The sequence below is a fragment of the Rhinolophus sinicus genome, linkage group LG03 (genome assembly GCF_036562045.2).
Source record: "Rhinolophus sinicus isolate RSC01 linkage group LG03, ASM3656204v1, whole genome shotgun sequence".
NCBI classification, from domain to species: domain Eukaryota; kingdom Metazoa; phylum Chordata; class Mammalia; order Chiroptera; family Rhinolophidae; genus Rhinolophus; species Rhinolophus sinicus.
Window position 1 is genome coordinate 538782 of NC_133753.1, and position 27436 is coordinate 566217.

The following is a 27436-nucleotide window of genomic DNA, read 5'->3' on the forward strand; positions in this document are numbered from 1 at the left end:
GGTGCTCAGGACACCAGGAGGCGCTCGGGACACCAGGAGGCGCTCAGGACACCAGGAGGCGCTCGGGACACCAGGGGGCGCTCAGGACTCCAGGGGGTGCTCAGGACACCAGGGGGCGTTTGGGACACCAGGAGGCGCTCGGGACACCAGGGGGCGTTTGGGACACCAGGAGGCGCTCGGGACACCAGGGGGCGCTCGGGACTCCAGGGGGTGCTCAGGACACCAGGAGGCGCTCGGGACACCAGGAGGCGCTCAGGACACCAGGAGGCGCTCGGGACACCAGGAGGCGCTCGGGACTCCAGGGGGCGCTCGGGACTCCAGGGGGTGCTCAGGACCTCTAGCACAGGGCCCAGACCAGGAGCAGGTGCAGAGTTAAGCAAAGATGCAGTTTCCTGCTCAGTCTTAAATTAGTTTTAAATTAGTTAGCAACAGAGCTGACAGAATGCCCCTTTTTAATACCTAATTTTAGGGATTGTGTTTGTAAATGAAAAAGGGTCTCCGTAATAAATCTGACAAAATTCAGTGACTGAAGGTAACCTCACAGGGTGATCTGATCATAAATTCATAACTGGGCAGGTCATGGTGGGTCGTCACAGCAGACCTGTAACTTCTTTAGTAGGAGGTTTACCTTTGCCATGAGCAGCCCTGTCCACTGTTCTTGTGCATTCAGGTTCACACACCTTTGAAATGCCAGAAGTCACACCCATCAAAGGCGTGACCATCTGTAAGACAGCACATAGTCTTGTTAACTTTCTTGCAATCCAATCCCTGCCTTCCTCTCCCCCACCTTCATGGCATCTTCCTTACCTACCCTCCTTAATTACAAATGTATAAAAAGAAACTGTAAACTGTCATTCTCCAGAGCGTTTGAGATTTTGCTTCCTAGCAACTGTCATCAGTTTGGTTCAAATAAACTCATAAAATATTATCGGCAGGTTTGCTCATTCCTTACACCAACATATTGCTTTTCTTCATTTAGAACATAAGTTACTACATGTTTCTCTGCCATGTGTAGAGATTACTAGAAATTTGCCACAAGGATAACTTTTAAAGAGTTGCCATGTGTTGGAGAAAAACTAAGTTTGCTTTAGCATTGTCACTGTTTTTTTAGAAAGGAGGCTTTTCCATCTAGGCCTCCTTCCACCTGTGAGGTTTTTGCACGTTCTTTGATTTTAATTGATGAAAAATTCACAACATAAAATTAACCACTTTGAAGTTGTCAACGTAAGAACATCCAAACTTATGAAGACTTTTTATAAGAATTTATTTGAGCCAAACTGATGACATACTCATATGTTGGGGAGTAAGATTTCAAATGCTCTGGAGAATAACAATTTGCAGTCTCTTTTATGCACTTGGAATTGAGAGAGCATAAGTAAGATTACATGAAGGTGGGAGAAAGCAAGCTGGGATTGGATTACAGGACAGTTCACAAGATTAAGTGCCCTCTTGAGGGTGCTGACACTTCCAAGGTGATCTGGAAAAGAGGCTCTTCAAAAGTGTGTGAACCCAAATGCACAGAACCAGTGACAGGGCTGCTTAAGGCAAAGACAAACCTTTTAGTAAAAAAGCTACAGGTCTGGGTGTGACTACCTACCACGACCTGACCAGTTAGGAATTTATAATCAGATCACTCTGTGAGGGTATTTTTGGTCACTGACCTTGTACATACCCCTTTTTCGTCCACAGAGTATACAATTTGGTGGCATTTAGTGTAGCCATTATGTTGTGCAACCATCACTTCTATCTCGTTCCAAAGCATTTTGATTATATTATAAAGAAACCCATTAAACACTAGCTCCACATTTCCATCTCTCAGTCCCCAAAAACCACTAATCTGTGTGCTTCTCTTAAACTAGAATCCCCAGTACTGATACAGCAACCTGGGGAGGTGGGTATCTGGAGTCGGATGCTGAGCAAAGACTCCTGTAACACGTCAATTAACCCTATAGATAAGTCATCTCTTCTTGATGTGTGTGTCCTGTGATCTTCCAGATAACAAAAATCTTGTGTTTCCTAAAACACAAGCTCATTTTACCGTATACCAAAGTAACTGATTCAATCTGGGCCCTTATTTTCATCTCTGCTGGCCTAAGGTATAAACTGCCACCCACCTTCTGTTTTCTCTGTAGTTGGTAGACTTCTAGTGCTGTTACTATTTTTCTTTTTCATTCTCTATTTGTTCGAAGTGAGTCACTGAAAAGTAACAGAAGCAAAATTGTGGAGTAGACAGCACCAAGCTCTTGTTTCCCCACAAAAACATCAAGAAACAAACAGAAAATATCAGAAACGACATTGTCAGGCTCTGGAAAACAGTCAAAGGTTTGCAGGAACTAAGTGAACACTGAATCAAGTAAATGCTACTTGAAAACTGAAGCAAAGCTTTGTGGTATTTTCACTTGCCCGCACCCCACCACCTTCCCAGCATTATGGCTGTTTTGAAGTGGGAGTGGGCCATGTTCCCAGTGCAGGACCCTGGTCCTGGTTCCAGAAGGAACAGAGCAGACCACATTCAAAGATTATTTTATCTGTATGTTCTAACCTGTCTGGGGCTACTGGAAGGATTGACACAGAGAGTTCATATCTGTTTCACCTAACTCAAATGCAGGTCCTAAAAGGAGCAGGTGTTACTTGAAAACACTGCAAGACAACTAATGACCTGTAGATGTCTGGGGCAGATATGGTCCCAACATACAAGCTGCCTGAAATCTAGAAGGAAAATCTGGGGAAAGTCTTTGGGAAATAAAGATTCAAAGCACCCATATGTATGGAGGGGGCGGTGCATAGAAAGCCACATGCATGACCAAAGCAAAATGCATGCTCAGAAAAGTCCTGAGACGATCCTCAGTGTGGGCCTTGGGCTGACTTCTAGAGTCAGTGCCAGCCTAGCTAAGTGTGGAAGTGCCTGAAGGCATAGTCAATCTGCAAAGACTGAGAGATGTTTGGGGGTTTTATTTGCTTGTTTTATTATTTTGTTTATTTATTTTTGCTTTGTTTGTTTAGCTCTTGGCATTCAAGGAAATCTCCGTGAAAACATGAGCTGAACTTTATTTAAAGAAAGTGAAACTTCAGCTATCACACACAAAGAATTCAGTCTTTGCAAAAATAGATTGGAAATCTCACCAAACAAATGGACTGCTGCAGCACTTCAACAATCAAAAAAACCAGAAAACCATGGGGAATGTGGATAATCTGATTTCTAGAGTTACCACATTACAATATTCAAATGTCTTGATTCTCAACAACAACCAAAAAAACCATACGGTATACAAAGGAACAGCGATTATGGCCCATTCAGATGGAAAAATGAACAGAAACAGTCCTTAAGGAAGTCTGGATATTGGATTTACTAGGTAGGCCTTAAAACAACTGTTTGTCTTAAATATTCTCAAAGAGCTAAAAGAAATCAGGAGAACAATGTATGAAAAAAATTTGAATATCAATAGAAAGATATTATAAAAGGAACAAAACAAATTCTGGCGCTGAAAAGTACAATATCTGAAAGGACATTTTCCCTAGAGGTGTTCAGCATTGAATTTGAGCAGGAAGAAGAAAATAAACTTGAAGATAGGACAATTGACATTATCAAGTCCACGGATCAGAAAGGAACAAGAATAAAGAAAAGTGAACAGAGCCTAAGCAACCTGTGGATACCTTCAAGAGGACCAACATATACTTTATGGAAATTGCAGAAGAAGAGAAAGAAAGGGGCAGAAAGAATATTTGAAGAAATGAGCAAAAATTTCCAAAAACTGATAAAAGACATAAGTCTGTAAATCCAAGGTCAATGAACTCCAAATAGTTTTAATATTACTTTTATGATATATTAAAATTGAGAAGGCAGAAGTCTTTTCTTAAACCAAAACTATTTAACCAGCACAATTTTCAAAAAAAAGTTCATCCTGAGTGTGATTATTATGTTTATGTTCTTCTGAAAATTATATAACAAATTTATAACTAATTCAAGTTGTTAAAATACAGAAGTTCTGTTTCTACTCTCTTTCTTCTTATCTTGTACCTGGTAACTAAGTGATTAATTTAAATCAAAATTAAATACTTTCTTTTCCTTCTAAGCTGTCGCATCGCGTGCAACAGGGTTGTGGGGAGCGAGGAGGGCGGCTCAGGGTTAAGAAAAGACAGTAGCCATGAATAGAGTGCAAGCGGGGCCAAGGGTCATGCAGCCTCAAGGACTGGGCCCCGAATCCGGCCTATGCATTAGCTTTTATTAGTTCGGTGGGGAAGTAAAGGAGATGAAGCTTGTCAATCTCAAGGTCTGTGAATCCTATACATCATAATAGGAAACCAATTCAAGCCAACCACCCTTGCCTGCGGCAGCTGAACCATAAGTCTCAGGACATATGTACTTCCCCAAGGGACAAAACCTATATGCATATGAATAGATGGAGAGCACATCACTGAATCACTTCCCTTGCAGGATGTGGGAAGGAATGCAGGAGGCAGAGGCTCTCCTTAGCCGGGGGAAGGTGGGGGGATGTGCCCACCTCTAAGAACCCTGTGGGTTCTCCTGTTGGTCCCCACGCGACTGCGTCTGGCTTGAGTTGTTCTCCCACCCCCGTGGGGAATCTTACTCGTCATTGGCTGACCAGCCATCTTTCTGGGGACAAACAGGGAGATATAAGGTGCAAACACAAAGGTGAAGCAATGTCTCTGAAAGGATCTGTCTCACAGACTCTCCTTTCTTTCGGGGCAGGTACAAGGAGACAGACAGATAGGCTGCTGTGTGGCCACACTAAGTTAAGTTTCAAGCACATACAATTTTTCTTAAAGAATCAGTACTTTTTCCTTAAATAAGCAGCACATTTCTTTTTGTTCTCAAAATTCTTGAGATTTTTTTATTTTAAATTTATATAGGCTCATATTATTTTCTAATAACCAATCCAAAATGATTTCCATTCCGTTTTAAGGACTATTTATTATAATTCATTAATTCCCTTGTTGGGATGGTTTTTTTTCTGCAGGCCCCTGACTCGGAGCTCCATCCCCCCTTATCGGAGCTGCCTCCCTCCATCCCCTTACGGGAGATGTCTCCCGCGAGCACTATGGTTAGAGCCCTCCCTGTCAAAACAATGTTGAATAATCACAGCTGCTAGGGAAGGACTTCCCAGCACCCAGGCCAGATGTAACCAATCCCTAGTGTTGCAATAACAATAGCGCATATCTCCCCAAAACCCGGAGGCCCAACCCTATAAAACAAAGCGCCTGACCCCGGGAAGTGCTCAGTTCTTTGGGAACAATCCCACTGAGCCCGCTGGCGTAATAAAGCTGTGTTCTCCCTGATCTCTGCGTGCCGCTTGAGTCTCTCGGTCCTCGTCATTCTTCCGCAACACCCTCTGGTAGAAGGCAAGGTATAACAATTTGTTTCTTCTGGAAATATTTTGTATTGTATTTATTTATATTTCACATTCACTTTAAGTTTTTACCAAATTTTAATACACTTAAGTGGGCTCCAGGGCCTCCTGAAGTGAGGAATTGATTGAGAACTGCTAAGTCTCTGAGGAATCTCATGACTGAAAATCTGCATAACGCTGTGATTCATTCGTGTGTGTGTGTGTGTGTGTTTATGACATTCTTTCACATGTGTAGATTTCCGTAACCACCTCAATCAAGATACAGAAATGTTCTCTCACCAGGAAGATCTCCCTCGTGTAATCCCTATATAGTCACATCTACCACTGTCCTCTCCACCACCATTCCAAACCCCTGGTAACCTGTCCATATATATAATTTTATCATTTCAGGAACGTCATACAACTGGATTCATACAGTATGCAACCTTTGGGGATTGTCTTTCTTCACTCAGCATCACTCAGATGGACTCAAAATCCATCCAAGCTGTTGCATGCTCCAATAGTTAATTATTTTTTATTTCTGAGTAGCATTTCACTGCATGGATATACCTTGTTTCCCCAAAAATAAGATCTAGCTGGACCACCAGCTCTAATGCGTCTTTTGGAGCAAAACTTAATAAAAGAAAAGACCCAGTCTTATCTTACTATAAGACCATGTATAATATAATATAATATGATATATGATATGATATGATATGATATGATATGATATATGATATAATACTGGGTCTTATATTAATTTTTTCTCCAAAAGATGCATTAGACCTGACCGTCTGGCTTGGTCTTATTTTCAGGGAAACACGGTACTAGCGTATTTCATCATTCACTCATTGAAGAATATCCTGATTGTTTACAGTTTGAGGCTGTCATAAATAAAGCTGCTGTGGACATTAGTGTACAGAGTTTTCTGTGGACATAAGTTTTCATTTCTCTGGAATTAATGCACAGGAGTATGGTTGCTGGGTCATATAATAATGGCCTGTTTAGTTTTATAAGAAACTGTTTTCCGAAGTGCATGCAAGACCCAGTTTCTCCAAATCCTGGCCAGCATTTGGTACCATCACAATTTTTTATGTTAGCTCTTCTAACAAGTGTGTACTGACAGCTTGCCATGGTCATGATTTACATTCCCTAAAGGTTGGTGACATCGTGCCTGTGTGTTCTTAAGGAAAATTTGCCTTTATTGGCTGATGTGAGCTTTTGTTTATTAGCTTTTATCTGTTCCTGTATGTGAGGTGATGTCTGTGCTGTGATCAGGGGTTGAGTAAATTCCCCCTTTGGTCTCATTCTCCTGAGCAGGGGAGACATGAGATTAGGTTTGCTGTTCTGTCTGTGCTGTGAGGTGATGCTTAGCTTAGAGTTAAAGAAATTCTTGATCAGCATTGAGAGAAGTCCCTCTTTGTTCTGTTTCGTCCACATCAGCAAATGAAGTGAAGAAGTAGCTAAGTTACATCAGGACGACGAGACAGGCACGTTGCCAGGCTTTGGAAGACCTTGGGCTGATGGTTCTAAGCAAGAACAGTAGATATTGCTTGTCTGGATGAATTGGCCCTTTGCCCGGACAGGCAGCATGCATATCAGTAACTGCCGGACCCTCCCCAAACTGGCCGTTCCCGGAGGGAGAGGCAGGAGCAAGAAACTTGGCTCTAAAAAATGAAAAAATATACATAAGACAGACCTCAGTTGGCAGTGTTATTAAAATAATTATTGTTTCATCTTTTGGTCATTTGTCATTGGTGCTTTCTCCTCATTCCAACATTTTGAAGACGTCCAGCAACACGCAGCCCTCAACACCCGGGGACGTCCTGACTTCCAGCCGCGAACCTGGGGAGGGCTGGCTGGTTCCCCACGTCTCCAGTGTTGTTCCCCATGGTTAGCCTTCTTGAGAACTTGTTAGCACCTGGAAAACTTATATGCAGCTTGCAGCTTACAGCATCAGAAGACGTCCTAACTTCTAACAACAGCAGCAGCAGCAGCAGCATCTTGGGAACTAACAGGCAGCGCTGTGGGAGACGCCTGAGTGTCTCTCAGCTACAGACCTGGCAAGGTTTTGATATATGACTTTTCCAGTGCTGTTCTCCCCTAGTTTGGCGAGCTTTTGGCATCTACTGTAATAGTTGCTATCCTATAGAGCTTATTACTGCTTCTGGATACTCCTTACTGATGTTATGTACGTAGCCAAGTGATTTTTGATCAATAGTAAACATGTGTTGAGGTCTCTTAAACGTATATGTATGTGCAGTCCTTTGACATGACATTGTTATCAATGTATATAGTTTAGTCTTAACCACCTTTACTTTCTGTCATTAGCATATTCTATTAATTGCCTTTGTCTTTTGCTATTGCATATTGCTAAATAAATTGATTCGCTATTGCCAAATAAATAAATTAGCCCCATTCTAGCACGTGTCCCTCGTCTTTCTCCCCCCCCATCTTTACAATGCACAAAGTATGTTGTACAGACGCAACCTGAACCGTGAGCCGGTTACCCCCAGAAGGGTGTGAGCGGAGGACAGGTGAGCGGGCTTCCGCCTTTCCCTTCTGAACCTCACGTTTTTCACATCATGACTTGTTTTCGGCTTTATTGGAGTATTTAACACATACCTGAGAAGTCAGCGTGTGTGGGAAGGGGCATTGAGACAAACACCTCCACGATGTGTGTCGAAAACGCACAGTCCTTCCCAAAGCTCACAACGGCCCTCAGGAGCTACGTTCGGAGCCACGGAAGGCTGGAAACAACTGCAGAGGCAACGCCTCGCGAACTCCTGCAAACCCAGCAACTGTGCACACCTGCGCCTGCGCAATAAAGGTAGCGGCGCCTTGGCAACTCAGGCGAACCCCACAGCTGCACCTGCGCCTGCGCCTGCGCCTGCGCCTGCGCCTGCGCCTGCGCCTGCGCCTGCGCCTGCGCCTGCGCCTGCGCCTGCGCCTGCGCCTGCGCCTGCGCCTGCGCCTGCGCCTGCGCCATAAAAGCAGCAGTGCCTCGGAAACTCAGGCGACCCCGCAGCTGCCAGTGCCTACTCCTGCATCTGCGTCTGCGCCTGCGCGGGCTCTGCTCTGCAGGAAGAATGGTGCTCGATTTGAACCGCACGCGGGGCCAACTAAGTAGAGGGTTCCAAATTTTTACCTGGAAAAGAGAAGACGTTTTCTTCTCAGTTCTCTATATCACGTTTTTAAAAAGCTGACCGTATTTTGTGTTGCAACTATGTCTGCTTGGTTTTCAAAGCCCCTGGCTGCCTCTCTGGAGGCATGAACGTGCCACCGCATTTTCTCCTTGGTGCGCCGGCCGCGTGAACGTGACACAGATCCCTAAAAGCAAACCATCTGGAATGCCTGTGCACGAGGACGCGGAAGGGGCTCACACTTCCTCCTCACCCTCGTGTGGATTTCTTCCCTCCCCCCCAGCCCGCCAGCCCCACCCGGTCAGAAGCCTGAGGACCTGTGAGCCGGTCTCTCACTCTCACCTGACGCCTCAAGAGAAAAGCAAATAAAATAAATGTCACGTCTAGTTTAGCCAGCTGGACAGGAGGGCATGCAAGGGCACCTGGCAAGTGTGGGTCTTAATGGCAGGTCTGAGGTCCCCCTGCAGCATCGCGATGGGACCACTCACTGAGACCACCCGCGTGTTGCTGGGTCCCCAAGCTGGTGAGAGAGAGGCCACCAGGAGCCACTGCTCAGAGGGTCACATCCCTGAGGCCCGCACACGCTGGGCCTCGAAGGCCTTCATCTCGGTGTGGGGGCACCATGGCACCGTCCTCTCTGCACAGCCACAAGGACGGGATTTCTCCCATTTTTAGTAGCTACAATTGAAGTGTTGGGTGTTTGCGCCCTGCCTGGTGGGCTCAGGGAAGTGACAGGGGATGGCGGTGAGTGACCCATGTGGGCACAGAGGAGTAGGGATGCCCTCTGGGCCCTGACCTCCCAGCAGCAGGGGCACGGACAGAAGCTGGCCATGGAGCCGACCTACACAGGGTTCAGGGAGCCCCCTGGGCCTGCAATGCTGCGGAGCCCTGGGGAGCCCACACCTCACGTGTGAACTAGAACACCCCCGTGCTCACACTCAAGCACACACACTCACTCAGTTGCAGGCTTTTGCTCACGCACACTTTACACACACACACACACACACACACACACACACTCATGCTCCACGAGGTGTTCTGGGTGACTGGCAGTCACTGGTCGCTGCGGCTCCTGGGTGCAGGCCGTGGCCCCCTGCTGGAGGGAGAAGGGAGGGCGCTGACCTGTGTGGACCCTCGACCTGCCCAGCTCTGGCGGAGCCTCAGGAAAATGGGTCTGAGTAGACTCTCTCGCAAGACGGAGGGAGAACCCAAGGGACCTGCACTCAGCAGGAACAGAATTTGAGACCAAGTTGATCTGGCTCTGAATTCCTGGTTTTTGCCATGTGTCCCCTCCCCAGGGACCACTTCATTAAGGAGAGGACCAGACTCATGACACACCAAGACAGGGTGACACGCTGTCACAGGCTGCCTTGAGCCACAGTGTGGCCCATATGTGGAGGAGCCTGAATCTGGCCAGCAACGTGTTATGTTCCCCAGTTAGACTTCCTGACAAATATGCTCAGGGCATGTGGAGTCCGTGGGGACAGAGCCAGGAGTGCAGTTTCCAGGCTCTCGGCCTCACGTGGAAAGGTGCTGGCGCGTGTAGTAAATGGCCACCAACTGTGATTGGATGGCCATCAGCTGTGGCTAGTGGGCCATCAGCTGTAACCAGTGATCCATTGGCCACTAATGTAACTGCCGTGGCTACACTAACAGTAAATGGGGGCCTAGCAAGAAGATGGCTGAGTTAGCAAGAGTGGATTGCAGTCAGCAAGTGGGGTTGGCAGGCAGAAAGAAGTGGACGGCAGGTTGCGGATCATGTGGCTCCTGCCTCCTGTGTCTCCAACCCAGCCTCCAGTGAGACTATAGTGGTATGACTCCCCTACCTGTGGCTCCATGGGTGTTCCTTTTTGGCCTCACCATATCCTGCGTTCTTATATGGGGAGCGGGAGCAGAGACCCCAGATGACACCCCACATGACAAACCCTCAGCCTCCTCAGGGGTGCCCTGGCTCAGGCCAGCACTCACCCTGGGGCCCCCACTTGGAGCTTTGTCCACCCACTTCAGGAGTCTCCAGTGCCACCCACCCCATCCAAGACCGGCCTGGGCAAGAATTCCCCACAGGCCCTGGAAGAGGGCGAATTTTAGTGCTAGGCTCTGGGTTACCGGTCAGGTGGGGCGTGCCACCCAGGCCACCTCTGCTCCAGCCACTTCAGTAGCATGCAAGCCTCGGTTTCCCTGTCTGTGAGGTGCTGAGTTTAGATGATCATTTTCTACACACAAAATAACCTCTGTGCCTCCCCAGCCCCCACATGAGCTTCACTCCAGTTTTCTGCATGTGAAAGTCCTGCTGCATTTCTTCTCAACAAGTAAAATGGGAGCAAGCTGCTCCCCGGGCCATGGACGATGGCGACACATTAGAGGGACGAAGCCACCAGCCTCAGCTGAGTTCTCCTCCACGCCTGCCAAGCTGGGGTATCCCTAACAGATTGTGGGGCTCAGAGGCTGGAGAAGGGCCAGTCAGGATGTGTGGGGTCGGCGGAGATGCGCTTCCTGAGGACCTACCTGTGTTCCTCACCGTGAAGGGGCTTGTGTGCAAACTGAGAGGGGCCCTGAAGGAGCCCCTCCTCTGAGATGTGCCAGATGCACCCACAGAGCATGGCACACCCCAGGGCTCCATGCAGGGTCCTCTGAGGTCAGGCTGCCCAGACCCTCTGCAGGACCCCCCACTCTGTGGCTGGGACTGGACCCAGAGCCAGCCATCTCCTGAGCACGTCTGTGCCTCCCAGGGAAATCCTGAGAAACCAAAGGACTCAGCCAGTGACCAGAACCAACCTAGGACCCCGGCCCCGTGGAGGGTTAGTGAACACCTCACTTGGGGGGATGTGACGTCAGGCAGACGTTTTATCCAGATTGCCACATCTGCTACGGCACAAGTGATGTGGGCGTGACCATTAAGTGGAGACTGGCGTGCAGCTGGACCCGCCCACCACGGGGAAGCCAGAAGGCAGGTGGCCTCTGTGCAGTAGGGAGGCTGTGTCCACGCCCTGGGCAGCCCACGTGCTGGGGCCCAAACACCAGGACAGAGCGTGCGGAGTGAGACGGCGGCCTTGACCACTTACATCTGCCACAGACCGTGCTGCCGGTCTGTGCGCCATCAGCGAAAGGTGCTCAGGAAGCAGACTTTAACCCCTGGGCTTTAAGGAAGGCCGAGACAGGCCCCTGCCAGAGACCACTGTCCAGTAAGAAAGCAGGGCAGGTGCCGCAACCGGGACCCAACCAAGGGTCCCCAGGACCCATTAACAGCGGAGCTCTCCTGCAGGCCTGAGCCTGGGGTCTCTGTGTCACGGACCAGGCAAGGACTTGGGGTGACCACTCAGAGGACGGGGCTGAGGACCGGCATCCCGGGTGGAGGGGCCAAGTGACAACCAAGTGGACCAGTTTCCCCAGTTCAGGCTGGGCCCCTCCCTGTCCACCCAGCGCACTGGCATGTGTGACAGCAGGGTGGCCTCCTAAGTGCTCCCATGTGACCCCACGTGACACCCATGTGACCACCACGTGACTACCATGGAACACCCACGTGACCCCTTGACCCCACCCCCACCTGACCCCACCTGACCCCCAGCATGAGCCCCATGTGGCCCTACTTCACCCAACTTCTCTCACACCCCTTTCATGCGACCCTGTGTGGTCCCCATATGACCCCCAGGTGGCCACAGTAGGCCCCCAAGTCTCCCACATGCATGCCACATGGCGCATGTGTCCCTCTTGTTTCCCCAAGTCCTTCCTGCGTCCTCACCCCGGGAACAGGATGGGCAGGCCAGGACTGCCCAGTGCTGCACCAAGCCCACAGGCCACCTGTGTGTCCAGGTCACCGCTGGCCAAGAACGAGGGTCTGGAAGGAGCAGGGTCAGCTGTCAGGACGCGTGGTGGAGAAACCCAAGGCGAGCAGAGGAACGGGGAGCACGCAAACCCACGGGGGACAGACGTGGTGGCTGAGGCCACGGGGAGCAGGATGGCCCTGTGGGTGAGCTGGGCTCTGTCACCTCTCTATCCTCCACCAGGCCACACCGGTAGGTCCTGGGGCTCGGGCTCTAAAATTGAAGCAGCAGAAGCTTCCAGAATCCGGTGATCATCAGTGTGTCTCAGAAGGAAGGGTCCCTCTCCCAGTCGATCTTTCTTAATTGCTTGTTGGGTGGGGGGCTGGGTGGTGGCTCCCAGGAGACATCCAGGTCCTTTTCCCTGGACCCTGTCACTGTGGCCTCGTATGGAAAAGGGGTCTTTGCAGGTGCGATTTAGTTTAGGGTCATGAGATGGGAGGATATCCTGGGTTATCCAGGTGAGCTCTAAATGTGGTCACAACTGTCCCTATAGAAGGGACAAGCAGATGTGACACAGCGAGGCCAGGTGAGGCGGGAGCAGAGGGAAGCAGTCAGAGAGGTGCTGCCACTGCTCTGAAGACGAGGAAGGCGCCTGAGCCGAGGGGCGTGGGTGCCACTCTGGGAGCTGGAAAAGGACAGGAACGGGTCCCCCTGGAGCCTCTGAGAGGTGGCCCTGCCTGCTCAGCTCTGGGAGGCCTCCAGACCCTCCTCTCAGGGTCGGACACCCACTCTCAGGCTTAGACATGTCCCCTGTACCCTTGGGCATGACAGCCCCCAGAAGCTGAGTGGGGGTCTGGTTCTAAGCAGAGCCGACGTCCCTGGGGCTGGCGAAGCCTGTGAAAAACCCCTGAAGTTGGCTCTGATCCCCCCAAGGTGCTGCCAGAATCCCTGCAGACCTCTCCGCCCTCCCTGGGGTCCTGTACCCACTTGTCCTGTCGTAGTGTACCCTCCCTGTATCCTGGCAGCATGGCCTGTGGCACTGTGCCCACACTGGGGCCAGGGTCAGAGCTGGGCTCCAGGAGACAGCAAGTTCTCAGTGCTGGACTCTGGAGTCAGGAGCCAGCTGCAGAGGAAGAGCCAGAGGAAGAGGACAGGGAGGGAGCCACACCTCCCCAACTCTGGAGGAAACTGGAATGTTAGACGTGCTCTGGGAAGCCGCATCCGCAGCTGAACTCCCCTGGGACGTGGTGCCTGGCTGGGCAGTGCAGGAGCTGGGGCCTGAGCGGTCAGCATGCACAGGGCCCACAGCTGGTACAGACGGACGGTGCAGGGACGTGCAGACCCGAGACTTGGAGGGAAAGTATTTTGTCCATCCTGGTGGGGAGGAGCTGGTGGTGGGGAGGCCCTGGCCTGAGTGGTCACCCAGATGAGGGCCGGTGCCCTGCAGGCTGCCCTCATGTCACCCCACACCCACCAGAAACCAAGAGGCCAGGAGAGCAGAGAGAAGACGAGGCTATTTGACCCAAATGAGCCTCCCACCCTCCTGGGGACCCCAATGGGGTAGGTGTTGTGTCCACTGAGAAGGGGGCTGGGTGGCAGACCCCACTCAGGATGAGCTGTTTCTTGGTGGTCAGGTGGCCCCCTGGGAAAGGGTCTGACTTGCCTGGGTGTCTGCTGATGGACTCCTATGGGTGGGGGTGGCACGTACCATAGCTTGGCCCCCTCATCAGCCCCAGGCTGATCCATGAGCACTACTGGCTCTTTGGGAGACCCCCGCTCCAGGGTGTCCTGAAAGCCCAGCCAGGCGCCTGAACGTGGCAGCAGACACACTGGAAGGGCAAGGCCACAGGAGTGCCCATGCCAACAGCCACCAGAGAGACGCACTCTGCACGTCACACAGGCCTGGCCACATGCTGTCCACTGCTGGCCCGGAGCTCGAGTGCTTTCCAAGTTCGGAATATGTGGCTTCTTGTTTCTCAAACCAGGAGGCCGGCAGGAGAGGGCTGCCCACGACCTGCACGTCGGTGGGCTCTGCGCTCTGCAGTCTCCTCACTCACTGTGGGGCTGGGCTCGCTCTTCCATTTCTCCACCGTTCCTGGGGGTGGCACCCTTATAATCCTCAAACGGCTTTTAAAGTTCAGAGATGGAAGGTTGTGGAAACACTTACCCAACTCCAGCAGGGTTCCAGGAGGTGAGGACCCGCAGGGTGAGTGGGAGGACCTGGGGGGGAGACGGCTGAGGGTGGGGAGGTGGGGTCCACACGAGAGTGTGAAAGGGGAGTGTTCCAGAAGGGTCTCCCCAGCTGTGTCCTCCTGTCACTACCCCAAGGCACACAAGATCAGGAGGGTTCTGCTGGCCCCACCACAGCCTCAGCACCTCCTGGACTGGACTGCCCTCACCATCATGGACACCAACCCATCACCACCACAGACCCACGCTGTCCTGGCGGCCCAGCTCTGTGGTTGCTGGGGGCTGGGCATGGCTGGGGCTGCCAGGGGCACCTGGGGGGGTAGGACATGACCTCATCGGATCATAGCCCCAGAAGGAAAGGCTGCCAGGACAGGCCACACCACTCAGCATAAGACAGGGGATGGTCATGGGCACTGGGCAGAACTGCGGCAAACAGCCAAAATTTCCCAGGAGAGCTGCAGCCCCATGAGGCCGGATGTGAGCAGTTCTCAGCTGGGGCGAACTCGCCAGTCCCCTGTGGCCCTGAGGTGACCTGGAGGAGATGAGGGGAGAAGTCAGCTCCCCCCAAACCCCCATGACGGCCCCAACAGGGAGCCTGATGGGCAACTGGCCACCAGTGGCTGGGGGTGGGGCTGACAGGCATGCCGGCCGTTCCCGCAGTCACACCACTGGTCACAGGCCACAGGACACAGTGTCCTCCATCCAGCACAGGGCATGTACACCCAGGACTCATGGGCCAGGGCAGGCCAAAGCCCATCATTCACACTGAGCCTGCACCATGAGCCCCTGCCCTGGACTCCATGAGCCTCTGCCACTGTCCGTACACAGGGAGACGGAAGCAAGCCCAGCATCCAGAAGCCGGCACCCTTTCCCCTCCCACAAAGAGCTGGAACCACCCGCCTCCTTGGTCATCTTCCTTCCATGAGAACCTGGCTCTGCCGGCAGCTGGCGGGGGCTGTGCAGACCCCCCCTTCACTGCCTGTGCCCGCCTCCCCCACCCCGCACCGTGGGACGGTGACGATAATAATGGCTCCCCCGCTCATCAGTGGTGAGGACCAAGTGAAAGGTGGACGTCAGGGGTGGTGTCCAGCCCACACCGGGCGCTCAGTGCACGCGAGCGGTTCTTGTTAACTTTCTGCCACCACGTTCCCCTGCTCCGATCCCTTCATCTGCTGTCCCTGAGACACCTGCACGATGACCCCTCGGGTCCCTATTCGGCCGGCCCATGAGGCACCGCTTCCAGGCAAGGGCTCCGTGGGCCAGCGAGCCCGCCCTTTGTCCCCCCACACTCCACCTCCCGCCCCAGGCCGAGTCCGGGCATCGGAGCGCTGAGGACACGCTGACTCGTGTCGCCCAAGCGCAGCTCAGGCTCAGGGCACAGAACAGGTACAGAAGCAGTTGTCACCACAAAGCTGCCATTAGTTATTCCCAAGGGGCTGTATGTGTCAGTGCCCACGTTGTCCCCTTTCAGTCTCCTTCCCTCGCAACAAAACAGCCAGACTGACTCAGAGGTGCAGAAATCCTAACAGGAACCAGCGTCCTCAAGGAAGCCTTGAGTCTAGGGGTCCACCTGCAGGCTGCGCCCCCGCCCCACACAGGGCGCAGATGTGCCCCCACCCCCACCCCACACAGCGCAGACATGTCCCCCCCTGCCCGTCCCACCGCCACCCCCCTCCCCCACACACAGCGCAGACGTGCCCCCACCCCACACACACAAGGCGCAGATGTTCCCCCACCCCCACCCCCCACCTTTTCCCCCGAACCCCCCACACACAGCACAGACGCGCCCCCACCCCCACCCTTCCCCCCAACCCCCACACACAGCACAGACGTGCCCCCACCCCCACCCCCGCACACCCTGTGCACACGGCTCAGCCCAGAGGGCTTCTGGGTGAGATTCGTACTTTCTCAAACTCGCCTTGTGAGCTGCTCCAGGACCCGGGGTACATGGACAGTTCATTAAACCAAAGCCCCTAAAAGAAACAGCATCAAAGAGCCAGTCAGCGAAACCCTGGAAGCCGGACTCCGTGCAGCTCCTTGAACAGACTCACACTGGGAATCAGGAATGTTTCCAGCTCAGCCCAGCGCTCAGGCCACTGACAGCCTGAGTTTATCCCGACAGAAAGGAAAAGACTCACAGTCCGACCGGAACCTCTATGGAGGCACCAACGTGGAGGCCATGGGGTGGCCTCCTCTCCTCTCCTTACCTGAGGGGACCTGCAAAGCCCAGAGAACAACTCTGAAGGCCCCCAGCTCCGTACCCGATGGCCCCCACGCTGGAGACGTCTGTGCTGGGCTCCCACGGACCCTCCCTGGTCTGTGCAGAGACGTCATTGTCTTAGACTCGAGAGACAATGGGCAGGACCTGCCCCCGTGTCCAAGTCCCTGAGTCCAAGTCTGCAGGGCAGCCGGCACAGACGTCCCCTCAGAGAGCTCCCAGCAGTGGTGGCGAGGGAGGTACTAAGTCTTCAATGTCCCTGTATGACGTCACAGCCCTCGGAGCTGGCAACAGGCACCCAAAAGGAGGTCCTTTCCGAAGGGTCAGCCTGCTGGGCTGGCTCAGCTCTCCGTCCTGCAGCCCCCAAGATGGACGGTGCCCACATGCCTGCAGCAGGAACAGCACCTCCTCACCCCTGTGGACAGAGCAGTTGAAAGCCGGGCTGTCAGCCTCAGACCTGAGGATCCCTCCGGCCTCTCATACGTTGGCAAAGCTCCGCCCTCCCAGTTTTAACAGAACCCACAGAGAACCCAAGGCTTATCCCCACAGGGCGGCTGGGGTTATTCCCAAGGGACCGCATGCGGCCCACGTGGGGTGCACCCCTGAGCTTTGTCCTCACTGAGACCTTGACTCACCAGCCCAACACCGCCGACAACAAACTGCTTTCCAGCCTGGAATATCCCCAGCTGCTCCTGCAGAAAGGCAGAGGCAGAAACTTCTGGAAGAAGAATCCGGAATGCTTGCAGCTCGAAGCGTTTGTATCCAGCTCCCCCAGATCCCAGGCAGCACAGACGCTGGGCTCCTAAATCAGGTACCCACCCCCGGAGAATGCAGGGTGGCACCGCGACCCCACCATGCTGGGACGGATCTGTCAAGCTTCAACTACTCTGTACAGGAGTTGTCGTCCGTCCTGGTGACAACGTTCCCCCAGGAGGCTGAAGGGGGCCCATGAACAGACCCCTCCAACGCCCTACCTATGGCTGCCGTCCTCCAGAGAAGGACCCTTGCAGGCTGGACCCGAGGCCTCTGGGATAGCATGCTGTCCTACTGACATCCTGAGTGACTCCACCCAAAGCCCTGCACTGAGACACGGCCACACCCTAGCATGGCTTCTGGCAGCCACGTCCCCGTGACACCCCCAGTGCTCCTGAAATGCCAGCCTGGGAAAGCCCAGCGCTGCTGGCCCACACCCTGCACAGCACCTTCTCTGGGGAGCGTCTTTGGGGAGCTGAGTTGACTTGGAATCACCAGGACAGATGGGACCCCAGCCCCATGTCTGTGCAGGACAAGCCCGGCTGCAGCGGCCTGATGGCTCCTCCTGGGGCCCCCGTCCTGACCTTTCACCCCAGTGCACACGGCGCCCCTCTCTTCCCCAGCCCACTCGCCCCACCCCACTCCCATTGGTCTCCTCTGAATGGAGCTCACTCTCTCCCTGGCTGTCGAAGCGGCTGAATAAAGTCTGTTTCCACCACTAACTGACGGAGGCTGTGCTGACCTTGACCACCCCTGCCCAGGGTTGGGGACGAGCTCGACACCATGGACGCTGAAGTCACCATCGAGGGAGAAGACAGAGCCTTACGCACAGGACGTCCAAAGCGTTGGTGTGGGCTCATGTCATAAAAGACCTGAAGCCACCCACTAAAGAGTCTGCAACTCGCACTCTTTAGAGGCCCCTGACCTGGACAGTCACTGAGCGGACAGCTGACCTGGACGGTACAACCCAGCGAACACGGAGCCCAGGCTGTTAGGATCACAAGTGGGCAGCGGGCCTTCCCCAAACCCTTCACGGCTGTCCTCGCTCAGGCCACAGCTGGCCTGGACCTATCTGGGCCCCCAGCCTCCCGGGACCCAGCTGCATGCTCACCGAAAGCACTGGGCACGTCTGGAGCTCTGGAACCCTGGCCCCGGGGCAGCCAGTGGCCTGGGCTCCAGCTCCCAGGATGAAGGCTGAGGCAGTCTGAACACACGAGATGCCCTCAGGGGAGTAGAGGGTTCTTGAGAGTCTCTGGGGAGGAAGCCCACCCTCAACCCAGCTGGGAATGAAAGTGCCAGGAAGCTTGGCCTCCAGAGACAGCCAGACCACGAACCACTGCGCAGTGCCAGGTGCGGCTGGAGAGCGGGCGAGGCGGAGGTGGGGAGCTCGGCAGGCCCACGGGTGGGATTCCTCAGCGGTCCCCCAGCCCCAGTCCACTGAGAACACGAGCCACCATCACAAGCCCAGCAGCTACTACACAGGGCAGCAGGTGGGATGCCGGGCCCCCGCTGGCCATGCTGGGGACGGGAAGCACCGCGGGGCCCAGAGCACACACTGGAAACAGACAGATCACCAGGGCCACCTGCCTGGAGGGCGGCCGTCCTGTTCAGCGCAAGCCACCTACAGGGAGGCCAGGCTCATCCCACCTCCGCACCTGGCAGCCTGTGCGTTCTGCTGACCAGCGGGGGTTTGGGTCAGATCACGCCCCACTCACCCCGAGTTTCAGAGCAGAATCCCAGTGGAAAGAGGCTGTCGGCTGCGGAGCCCGGGCCAGCACGGGAGGACACAGCCCTGCAGGGACAGGGGATTTTGTGGGGGCACGCGTCACTGTGATACTATTATAGTAGTGGTTACTACCACAGTGACACAGCGCCGTCCAAAATCCCCACCCGACAGGCTCGTGCGCGGACATGCTGCCTCCAGCGTCTGGGAAGTGAGGCCTGGTGGCTCCTGACTGGGACAGCTGGCCCGGGGCTGAAGGCCGCACCCAGACTGTAACAGGAAGGATGGAGCAAGCCGGCCCCTGCAGGCCCCACCACCAACTGGGGCAGGAGGCAGGACACCCCGGGAGGGACGAGGACCATAACCCAGTACTGCCATCACTGGGGGAGCCCAGGAAGCTGGGCGTGAGGACGCGGGGAAGGGGATGCCACCTTCTCACTGAGACTTTACCACGTGCAGACGCTACATCTGTAGTGAGATTTTCAAATCTGATGTAAATGTATTTTTAAAATGTAACCGCCTGATACTGTTGGAAACCACACCGTGTCAGGGGCTTGTGGCTCCTGCCTGCCCAGGGACAGGGGCCAGGGTCCCAGGGCAGTCCCCACCCCGCGACGAAAGAGAGAAGGCACCAACACGGCCCCTTGGGCAGGGCCACCTTCGAGGAACAGAGGTCCTGCCCTGAGGGGGCAGCCATGTGGAGCTGAGGCTCCTCGGGCACAGGGACCGGCAGGGTGGGGTCCCAGCAAAGGGCTGCCCTCAGCTCCAGAATCTCATGGGACACTGGAGGACAACCAACGCCAAGGCCCGGCCCAGGCGGCCCCCACACAGGCTGGCGCTGTTGTCAGTGTGACTAGACCCGGACGGGGGTCAGGCTGCAGCAGGAAACCCCACTGGCCAGGCCGGAGCTTGGAGGCCTGACGATAGCCAGTCTCCCATAATCATAGGGCCTCAGCCCAGAACCAGGAGCAGTCACATCCACCTGCCAGGCCAGGCTTTCCAGGTGCTCCCAGTAGGACACCTGCAGCCCTGCACCTGCCCGCAGCCTCCCTGGGGCTCTGCCTCTGTCCACAGGTCGGCCCTGAGTCCAGGCTCCCCACCCCGGCCCAGCCCCCAGGGTGGGGGATTGGGGGCGGGTCTTGTCACTGTGTTACTATGAGGAGACTGTGGGAGTAGATGACTACGAAAAAGAGATTATGCAAACAGTTTATGGAACCACAGCGTCACAACACCCATGAAAAAGCCTGGCCTGGAGCCCAAGCCCAACCCTGGTCTGTCCTCGGTGAGGCAGTGACGCGTCACAGGATTTGGTAGGGGACCACATCACCCTGGGTACGGTGGTACCACAGTGTGCAGCCAGTAACACAAACCAGGGGGTAAGGCAGGCACAGCAGAAGGTGCAGCACCCCCCAAGTCCCCCCACACGGACCTGTCCTGCCAACTCCATGGGGACTTGGAACAGATGGCCCTGTGAGGACAGGACGCGCTGGACGCCTGGGCCAGGGGCCTCAGGCAGGGACAGGGCCCACATACCACATGCAGGGGCTTTTTGTCACGGACCCTCCCACTGGGATACTATGGTTATACCTCCCACAGGGACAGACCCGGCACCAAAACCCTGGCTGTAACCACCTGGCCCTCAGGGCCATGAGGGGCCACTCCTGGGTGTTGTAGCCAGGACCCTCGGCCTCCAGGGCCACTCCTGGCCAGCTCGGCCCATGGGCACAGCATCCACCTGCAGCCGGGGGCTTCAAAGTGCTCTGAGATGACCTCACTGACCCCACAGACACGTACCCCAGCCTGGCAAGCTGGCACAAACAGCCCTGGCACTCACCACTGCAGGAATTGGGAGGGACGGGGCCTGCACTGGGCTGACCATCAGAGGCCAAGCTCCCAACAGTTCTGCCCCCAGAGACCCTCGGAGGCTGGCAGGCGTGGGAGACGGAGCTGGGCCTGACCCCACCTCATAGGTGCTGACCTGATGTGCGGGGTCACCTGCCAGCTGCCAGCCCTGAAGCAGGTGGGTCCAGTTCCCACGTGGCCAGAGGAGCTCCAGGGGCCTGCCCCCAGGAGCAGGGCTGTGCAGGTGTTTGGCCATGGTGTGTCTCATGCACCTTGTAGAAATCCACCCACAGTGAGTGTCCTCCAGGGAAAGCCCCTGGGAGGAGCTGGCCCACGCCGTCCGTCAGGCTGTGGCAGGGCACTCTGAGCTGGGCTGGCATCCGTGCCTGCCAGGCTCCAGGTGGAAGGCGCTGTCCAGGGCCTCACCCCTGCACTCAGCCACAGGGCCTCCCCCCTGCTCTGCCTGCACGTGTTGGGGTCCCACCCACCCTTCGCACGCTCTGCCTTATCTACGTCCAAGCTTCTGTCCCAGGCTGCGCAACCAGGCAGAGGCTGGCTGCAGACGGCAGGAGCTGGGACCTAGGGTTTGTCACCATGTCCACGACATGACATACAGACGCAGTGGCAAAGCTGGAGCCCACACCTTCCAGAAGGGCGGCCTGGGTCAGGCTATAGCCCCCGCCTCAAAAGCCACACTCAGCAGCCCTCGGGTCACAGCAGCTAAGGGCAGTGGCTTTGGGGACTGTCCTTTCCCCCAGTGCCTGTCTGGGAGCTGCGACCTTCCTCCCGCTGCCCCAGCCCTGCTCCTCTGATCCAGGCTGCAAGCTCCCAGGTCGGGTGCTCCCAGGTGAGCCCTCGGGGCCACCCAGCCCCTTGTGTGACCAGCAGAGGGTCCCTCAGAGGCTTCCCGCCCCATCCAGTGCCCTCGCACCCTGGACCAAGGGCATCAGAGAGCAGACTAGATGCCCACCTGCACCCCAAGCCCACCCCAGGCCCTGGCAGGCAGTTCTCACACCAGGCCTGGCCCCTGATGTGCTGTCCCCACCCTGGGGCAGCGGCCTGAGCTCCACCAGCACAGCAAATGCCACACCTCATGTCTAGTCTGCCCAGTGCCTCCCGGCCCCAGCTCCCCCAGTGTCCGTGGACGGCCAACAACCTGAGTGGACCCAGGCATCCTGAGCACCTCCTGTCCCCCCGCCCAGCCCACCCCAGGGGCTGCAGATCTGGCCACTGGGCATGGGTCTCCTGGGCAGCCCAGGTGGCCCCTGATGGCCCCTGGTGCGTGGGCCCCGCCTCCAGGCCCCAGGCCTCAGTTATTGTCACAGGGTGTCAGACAGTGGTCTAGATGACTACGGTAACCACAGTGATCCCACCCATAGCAGCAACCCGGTCACCTCAGCACCGCCACCAGTACCACCTACACACTCAGGCCCCTGACCCCAAGCCTGGCAGCTCACCCCTTTGAGTCTGGGGCCCTTGAGGCCATTGGCCCCTGGCCTCTGGCCCTGGAGGGATGGGTACCCCCAAGTCAGACGTCTTGCTCCAGAGGGGGACCCAGGGCTGACTGGGTCTAAATGGTGCCACAGAAATCAGAAGCTGTTGGGGACAGACAGCATCCAGCATGACGGAGGGGCAGAAAGAACCAGGAGGCACGGGCCTGGCACATACGCCAGGTGGGGGCCGGGGAGCATGGAGCTGTGGGCCTCCGGCAAATCACCCCTCATCGTCACGGCCGCCCTACCCCCACAGGGCGTCCATCAGCAGCCCTCCACACTGGAGACACTGAGGCACAGAGCAGGCCCACCCAGCAGCGAGGGGGGCTGGGAGCCCCAGCGGGCAGTCCAGGCCCTGTGCCTGGCCAGCGCCTCGCCTGCACCAGGTGCAGGGACCTCTCCTGGACATGAGGGGACCCAGGGAACCCTCAGTGGAGCCCCATCCCCCAGCCCTGTCTGCACTAGCCCCCGAGGTGACACTTACCTTGGCTTGTCCCTCTGAGGACAGCTGGAGGGTCCATGACCCCAGCCAGAGTGGGCAGCTGTGAACTGTGTGCCCCCGCCCAGGCCCTGGGACAAGCATATTGTCCGGGCCTCTGTCACTGTGGGTACGGGTATAACACCCACAGTGACTCGGCCTGTGCTCAAAACCAGCTGTCCCCACTGGCTCTGTTACCCCTGCTAGGAGCTGCAGCCGGTCCCCTCGTCACAGGGAGCTGGTGAACTCACAGTCAGCTCCTGAGCAGACACAGGGACGCTGCAGGCTGAGAGGCTGCCCACCTCCTTGCTGTGCCTAGTGCGAGCGCCCTGGGCAGGGGAGGATGTGGACGGCGCCCACCGGGCACCACGGAGTCCAGCCCTCCTGCCCAGAGCTGTCCCCCTCCTCCGCCCACCTGCCCAGGGAGGCCCTTCCTTACAGCCCCTCTGTCCAGAGGCCAGAGAACAGGACAGGCCCATAGACAGGGACGACGGCCCACTGAGTGGTCCTCCCAGGGTCACGGCCTCATCTTCTGCGCCCCCACCTACTGGCTGCTCTTAAGCTACAGGGACGGACGCACCAGGATGCTCCGAGGTGGTCAGTGTGCAGAGGGTTTGGTAGGAGGCCCTGCTGGCAACCACTGTGCTGGCCACAGAGACAGGCAGGGCTGGCTGTGCCCACACCTGGTCTGGAGCTGAGCTGACCCCCCAGGAGCTCCATGACCCATCCGCCTGCCTGCTGACCCATCTCCCAAGTCACAGCTCCCCTGGTCCAGTGCCCAGGCAGCATGGCAGGGCCAGTGAGGACGTGTTGCTGGGTGCAGGGGAGGGGCTGGGGGAGCTCATCCAGAGAGGGAGGGCCTCACCCAAGACCACAGTGACACCGAGCCCCCAGCAGGCTAGAAGGTTTCTGGTCCTGCCTGTGTCACCGTGGTATACTAGTGGCTGGTACCACAGTGACACTCGCCAGGCCAGAAACCCTCGCCCAGAAGCTGGCCAGCAGCTGAGCCTGCACTCAAGATCTGAGGTGCGACACCCACCTTCCCGGCCAGAAGATGCCCCCACGCCCTCACCCTGCATTTTTGAGGCACAGCCACAGCCTGAGGAAGGGTCCTGGGCCAGGAGGTAGGACCCCACATACCACGTGGGGTCCCTGACGGATTTTGTGCAGGTCTGAGACAGTGTGTGTATAACTACAACTGGGGCTCACAGTGTCACAGGCCACTCGTAAAACCTGCCCATGGCCACCCAGAGCCCACACCTGCTTTCCCAGCCCTGCCCCACAGGAGAACCCCACCCAGAATCCCACCCCTCACAACCCCAAGGCAGATTCTGAGCAGCCTTGGTCACCGTGAGTATAGTGGGACCAGCCACGGTGACAGTTTGTAGCTAAAACTGTCCCCACCACCTTCAGGGACCCAGCCAGGGTCAGAGGTCAGAGAGTGGAGCCCAGCTCCCATCCAGGGGATGTCACAGGCTCCACAGGCCACCCCAGACGCCCCTTGGTGTCCCCACTCCGTGACGAGGATGGGGCCTGTCCTTGCCCTCCGGCCAGAGCTCCGGGGCCCCTGGCCAGAGCTGGCCCTGTGGTGAGCATCCACTCCTGCCACCACTGCCCCAGGGCCAGGGTCCTGCAGGCATGACCCCTCACATATGTCATCCAGAGCCACACCAGGAGGCCCAGAGCCTGGCTGGCCCCAAGTGTCCAGCAAGACCATAGAACTCCCGACCTCTGTCCTTTGGCGGGGCTGGCTGGGGCGGGAGCTCACGGCAACAGGCTGGGAGGACACCAGGCCGCAGGCTCTTTCAGGAAGCATGTCCGGGCAACCAGCACATAAGGTGATGGCCAGTGGACAGGCCACCAGTCACAGAGCCCAATGCAGTAACACCCAGGAGACCACTGGGAAAGAGACCCGACGCCAGCCCCCGCCCACCCATCTACACGGAGCCCACCACCCTCCCTTTGTGGGACAGCCAACCAGCAGCCCCTACCTGGTCCTCACAGGGCCTCTGTCCCCGCTGTGGGGACGTGGCCACACCTGGAGCCCTGGAAGCGCCACCCAGCCCTTCACAGGTGCCTGTCTCGGAGGGCGGGAGCTCTGGGACGCACTCACCGTGCTCCCTTCCTGGGCAAATGTGCCTCGTGCCGGGGTCCCAATGGGCCAGTGCTGCTCACTCATGGGGCAGGAGGCCTGAAGTCCAGCCGAGGCCCCAGGCCACCTGCTCTCCTGCAGCGTGCAGGGCACTGAGAGGGCAACGCTGCCCCGCCTGGGTGCCGGCTCACAGGAAGCAGATAAGCTCCAGGCCAGCTCTGGTGTCCAAACCACTAACGCACGGAGCCCCTTCCTGCCCCCCACTCCTCCACCCCGCCTGGGAGGTTTGCAAATCGAGTCAACAGGAAGCCCAGGCACCCTGCATGGATTTCTCTGCAGTGTGTTTTTTCCAGCCAACAGTATGTGTCTTCATTAACTCCCGAAGCCACAACACTTCACTCACTCATTCTCCAGCCCAGGGGGCCTGAGCCGGGCCCTGGAGTGTGACCACAGACACAGGGGACACTGCAGTGGTGGCACGAGGCCCTGAGGGGAGGCGCAGGGCAGGCATGGAGGGTGGGACGCCTGGCCCAGTCTGGGGTCAGTCAGGGTGTCAGGGCAACTTCCTGGAGGAGGCGGCACTTTTAGCTGCAGTTAAAGAGCAGGAGCAGGTAGACTTGGCGACACCCTGACTTGGTGGGGACGGGGAAACGCAGGAGAGAAACCGCAGGTCTGAGGGCCCTGGAGACCTGCACTGGGACGCAGGAACCAGCAGGAGCCGGAGCCATGGTGCCAGATGACGGTGGAGGGGTGATGGGCGGCGTGACAGGGTCGCTGCTGGGCCAGGCCCCGTCCTCACCAGGGCTCTGCAGACTCACACAGCAGTGAGATAAGCCCCCTCCTCGGGATCCCTAAGACCAGCATCGGCAAGCTCCCAGGCCCCCCCGGGAACCTCATGGACACTCAGACGCAGCGATTCCTGGGGCGGCTCAACATGCTGGTGCTGCTGACCCCTGGGGTTGGGGCGAGTGGAGGGGACCCCAGAGAGCCCCTCACACAGCCCAGCCTGCCCTGGATGTGCCTGGACGAGGACACACTGCTCGGGCAGCATGGCAGGCAGGAGGCTGGGGCAGCAGGACCTTCACCCCCAGTCCCCCCACCTCCTAACCCCCACCCGACACCCTCACACCCCCACCCCCAGCAGCGGGAGCTGAAACACCACAGGCCAGGCTGTCACTCAGGCCTCAGGCAGCACCGCATAGGCCCACCAGCCCCCTCCCCGGCCACACCACCATCTGGCCCTCATGTCCCTTGCTGTGACCCCCATATCCACCCCGAGGAGCCTGGGCAGACATTCTGTTTCCTCTTCCTTCCTGTATAAGAGCCCAGCCTGTCCTGGAAGCCACGGCCTCAGAGTGACACACACTCACACCACACGGCAACCCCCCACCCTCATCCTTCCCACCTAGCTAAGGGTGGCCACATGAGCTGTGTCTGGCCATTGAGATGTAAATGGGGTCAGCAGGTGGGGCGTCCAGCATGTGGTTTGCCCTCTGCCTTCTGCCCACACTGAGATGCACATGCAATGTCTAGAGGTGACAAGCCCCCTGGCCACCTCCAAAGGACAGCACTCCCAAAACAGACAGAACCTTCACTTCACACCACTGGCCAGTCGCAGGGACAGGAAGCCAGGAAGCCAGAACCAACGTTCTGAGATGTGACTCAAGACAACATTCCAGAAGATTCTTTAAACTCCCAGAAGAAAAATTACCCAGAGCAGTCGATAGCAGATACATTTTATTAGTCACTGGACTTCAACGCAAGCTGTGAGGTCAGCTCTTTAATATGATGGGAACCAATCTAGTCTGATTTCTCAAAACGTAAAACAAAACAAAAAAAGGTTTACCAATGCCTACAAAACACTGTTAGAGAGAAAATACAATCCAAGAACTTTATGCCCAGCATGACGGGCGTTCAAATATACTGTCACACGCACAAACCTGGCGGTCGGGCCCTGCATCCTTCCTTGTTAAGTAAACTTACACACACACACACATATTAATATTAATTATTATAAATATAACTATTTTCAGTTGTGTGTATTATACATGTATGTGTATTTATATATATGAGGTCGGACAATTAAGTTCACGAACTCATCCTAGAAAAAGTGCTACATACCTCATTGCTGAATATCACTACGGTCGCCTTCGAAGTGCCTAGTCCACCCTTCAAAGAAATTTTGGGACTCTTTTTCTGGAATGGCCCTCAGAGCTGTCGTCGTATTACCCTTGATGTCCTGAATGTCATCAAAATGTCTTGTTTTCAATATTTCCTTTATCTTTGGGTAAGGAAAGAAGTCATTGGGGGCCAGATCAGGTGAGTAGGGAGGGTGTTCCAATACAGTTATTTGTTTACTGGCTAAAAACTCCCTCACAGACAGTGCCGTGTGAGC

At 55.9% G+C, this 27436-nt stretch overlaps 1 protein-coding gene and 1 gene segment (V, D, J or C); one reads left to right on the plus strand and one right to left on the minus strand.

Annotated features, from left to right (window-relative positions):
- LOC109455542 (immunoglobulin heavy constant epsilon) overlaps nt 1-27436 on the plus strand; it is a 144166-nt gene that overhangs the window by 34802 nt on the left and 81928 nt on the right.
- LOC109455568 (uncharacterized) lies at nt 6533-26294 on the minus strand. 28 transcript variants are annotated; one of them, XR_012494462.1, is made up of 5 exons: nt 25063-25367; nt 19129-19205; nt 16347-17352; nt 7974-14974; nt 6533-7015 (listed from the first exon to the last, which is right to left on the minus strand). XR_012494462.1 is itself a non-coding variant. In XM_074326743.1 (4 exons), the coding sequence occupies exons 1-4, from the start codon at nt 25126-25128 to the stop codon at nt 17002-17004; spliced, it is 396 nt and encodes a 131-aa protein (XP_074182844.1). In that variant the 5' UTR covers nt 25129-26294; the 3' UTR covers nt 16477-17001. The 28 variants fall into 28 exon arrangements, 1 of the variants encoding a protein (XP_074182844.1); XR_012494469.1 differs by lacking the exon at nt 19129-19205 and having other exon boundaries at nt 16347-17075; nt 17296-17352; nt 25063-25366; XR_012494467.1 differs by lacking the exon at nt 19129-19205 and having other exon boundaries at nt 16347-17075; nt 17296-17352; nt 24941-25066.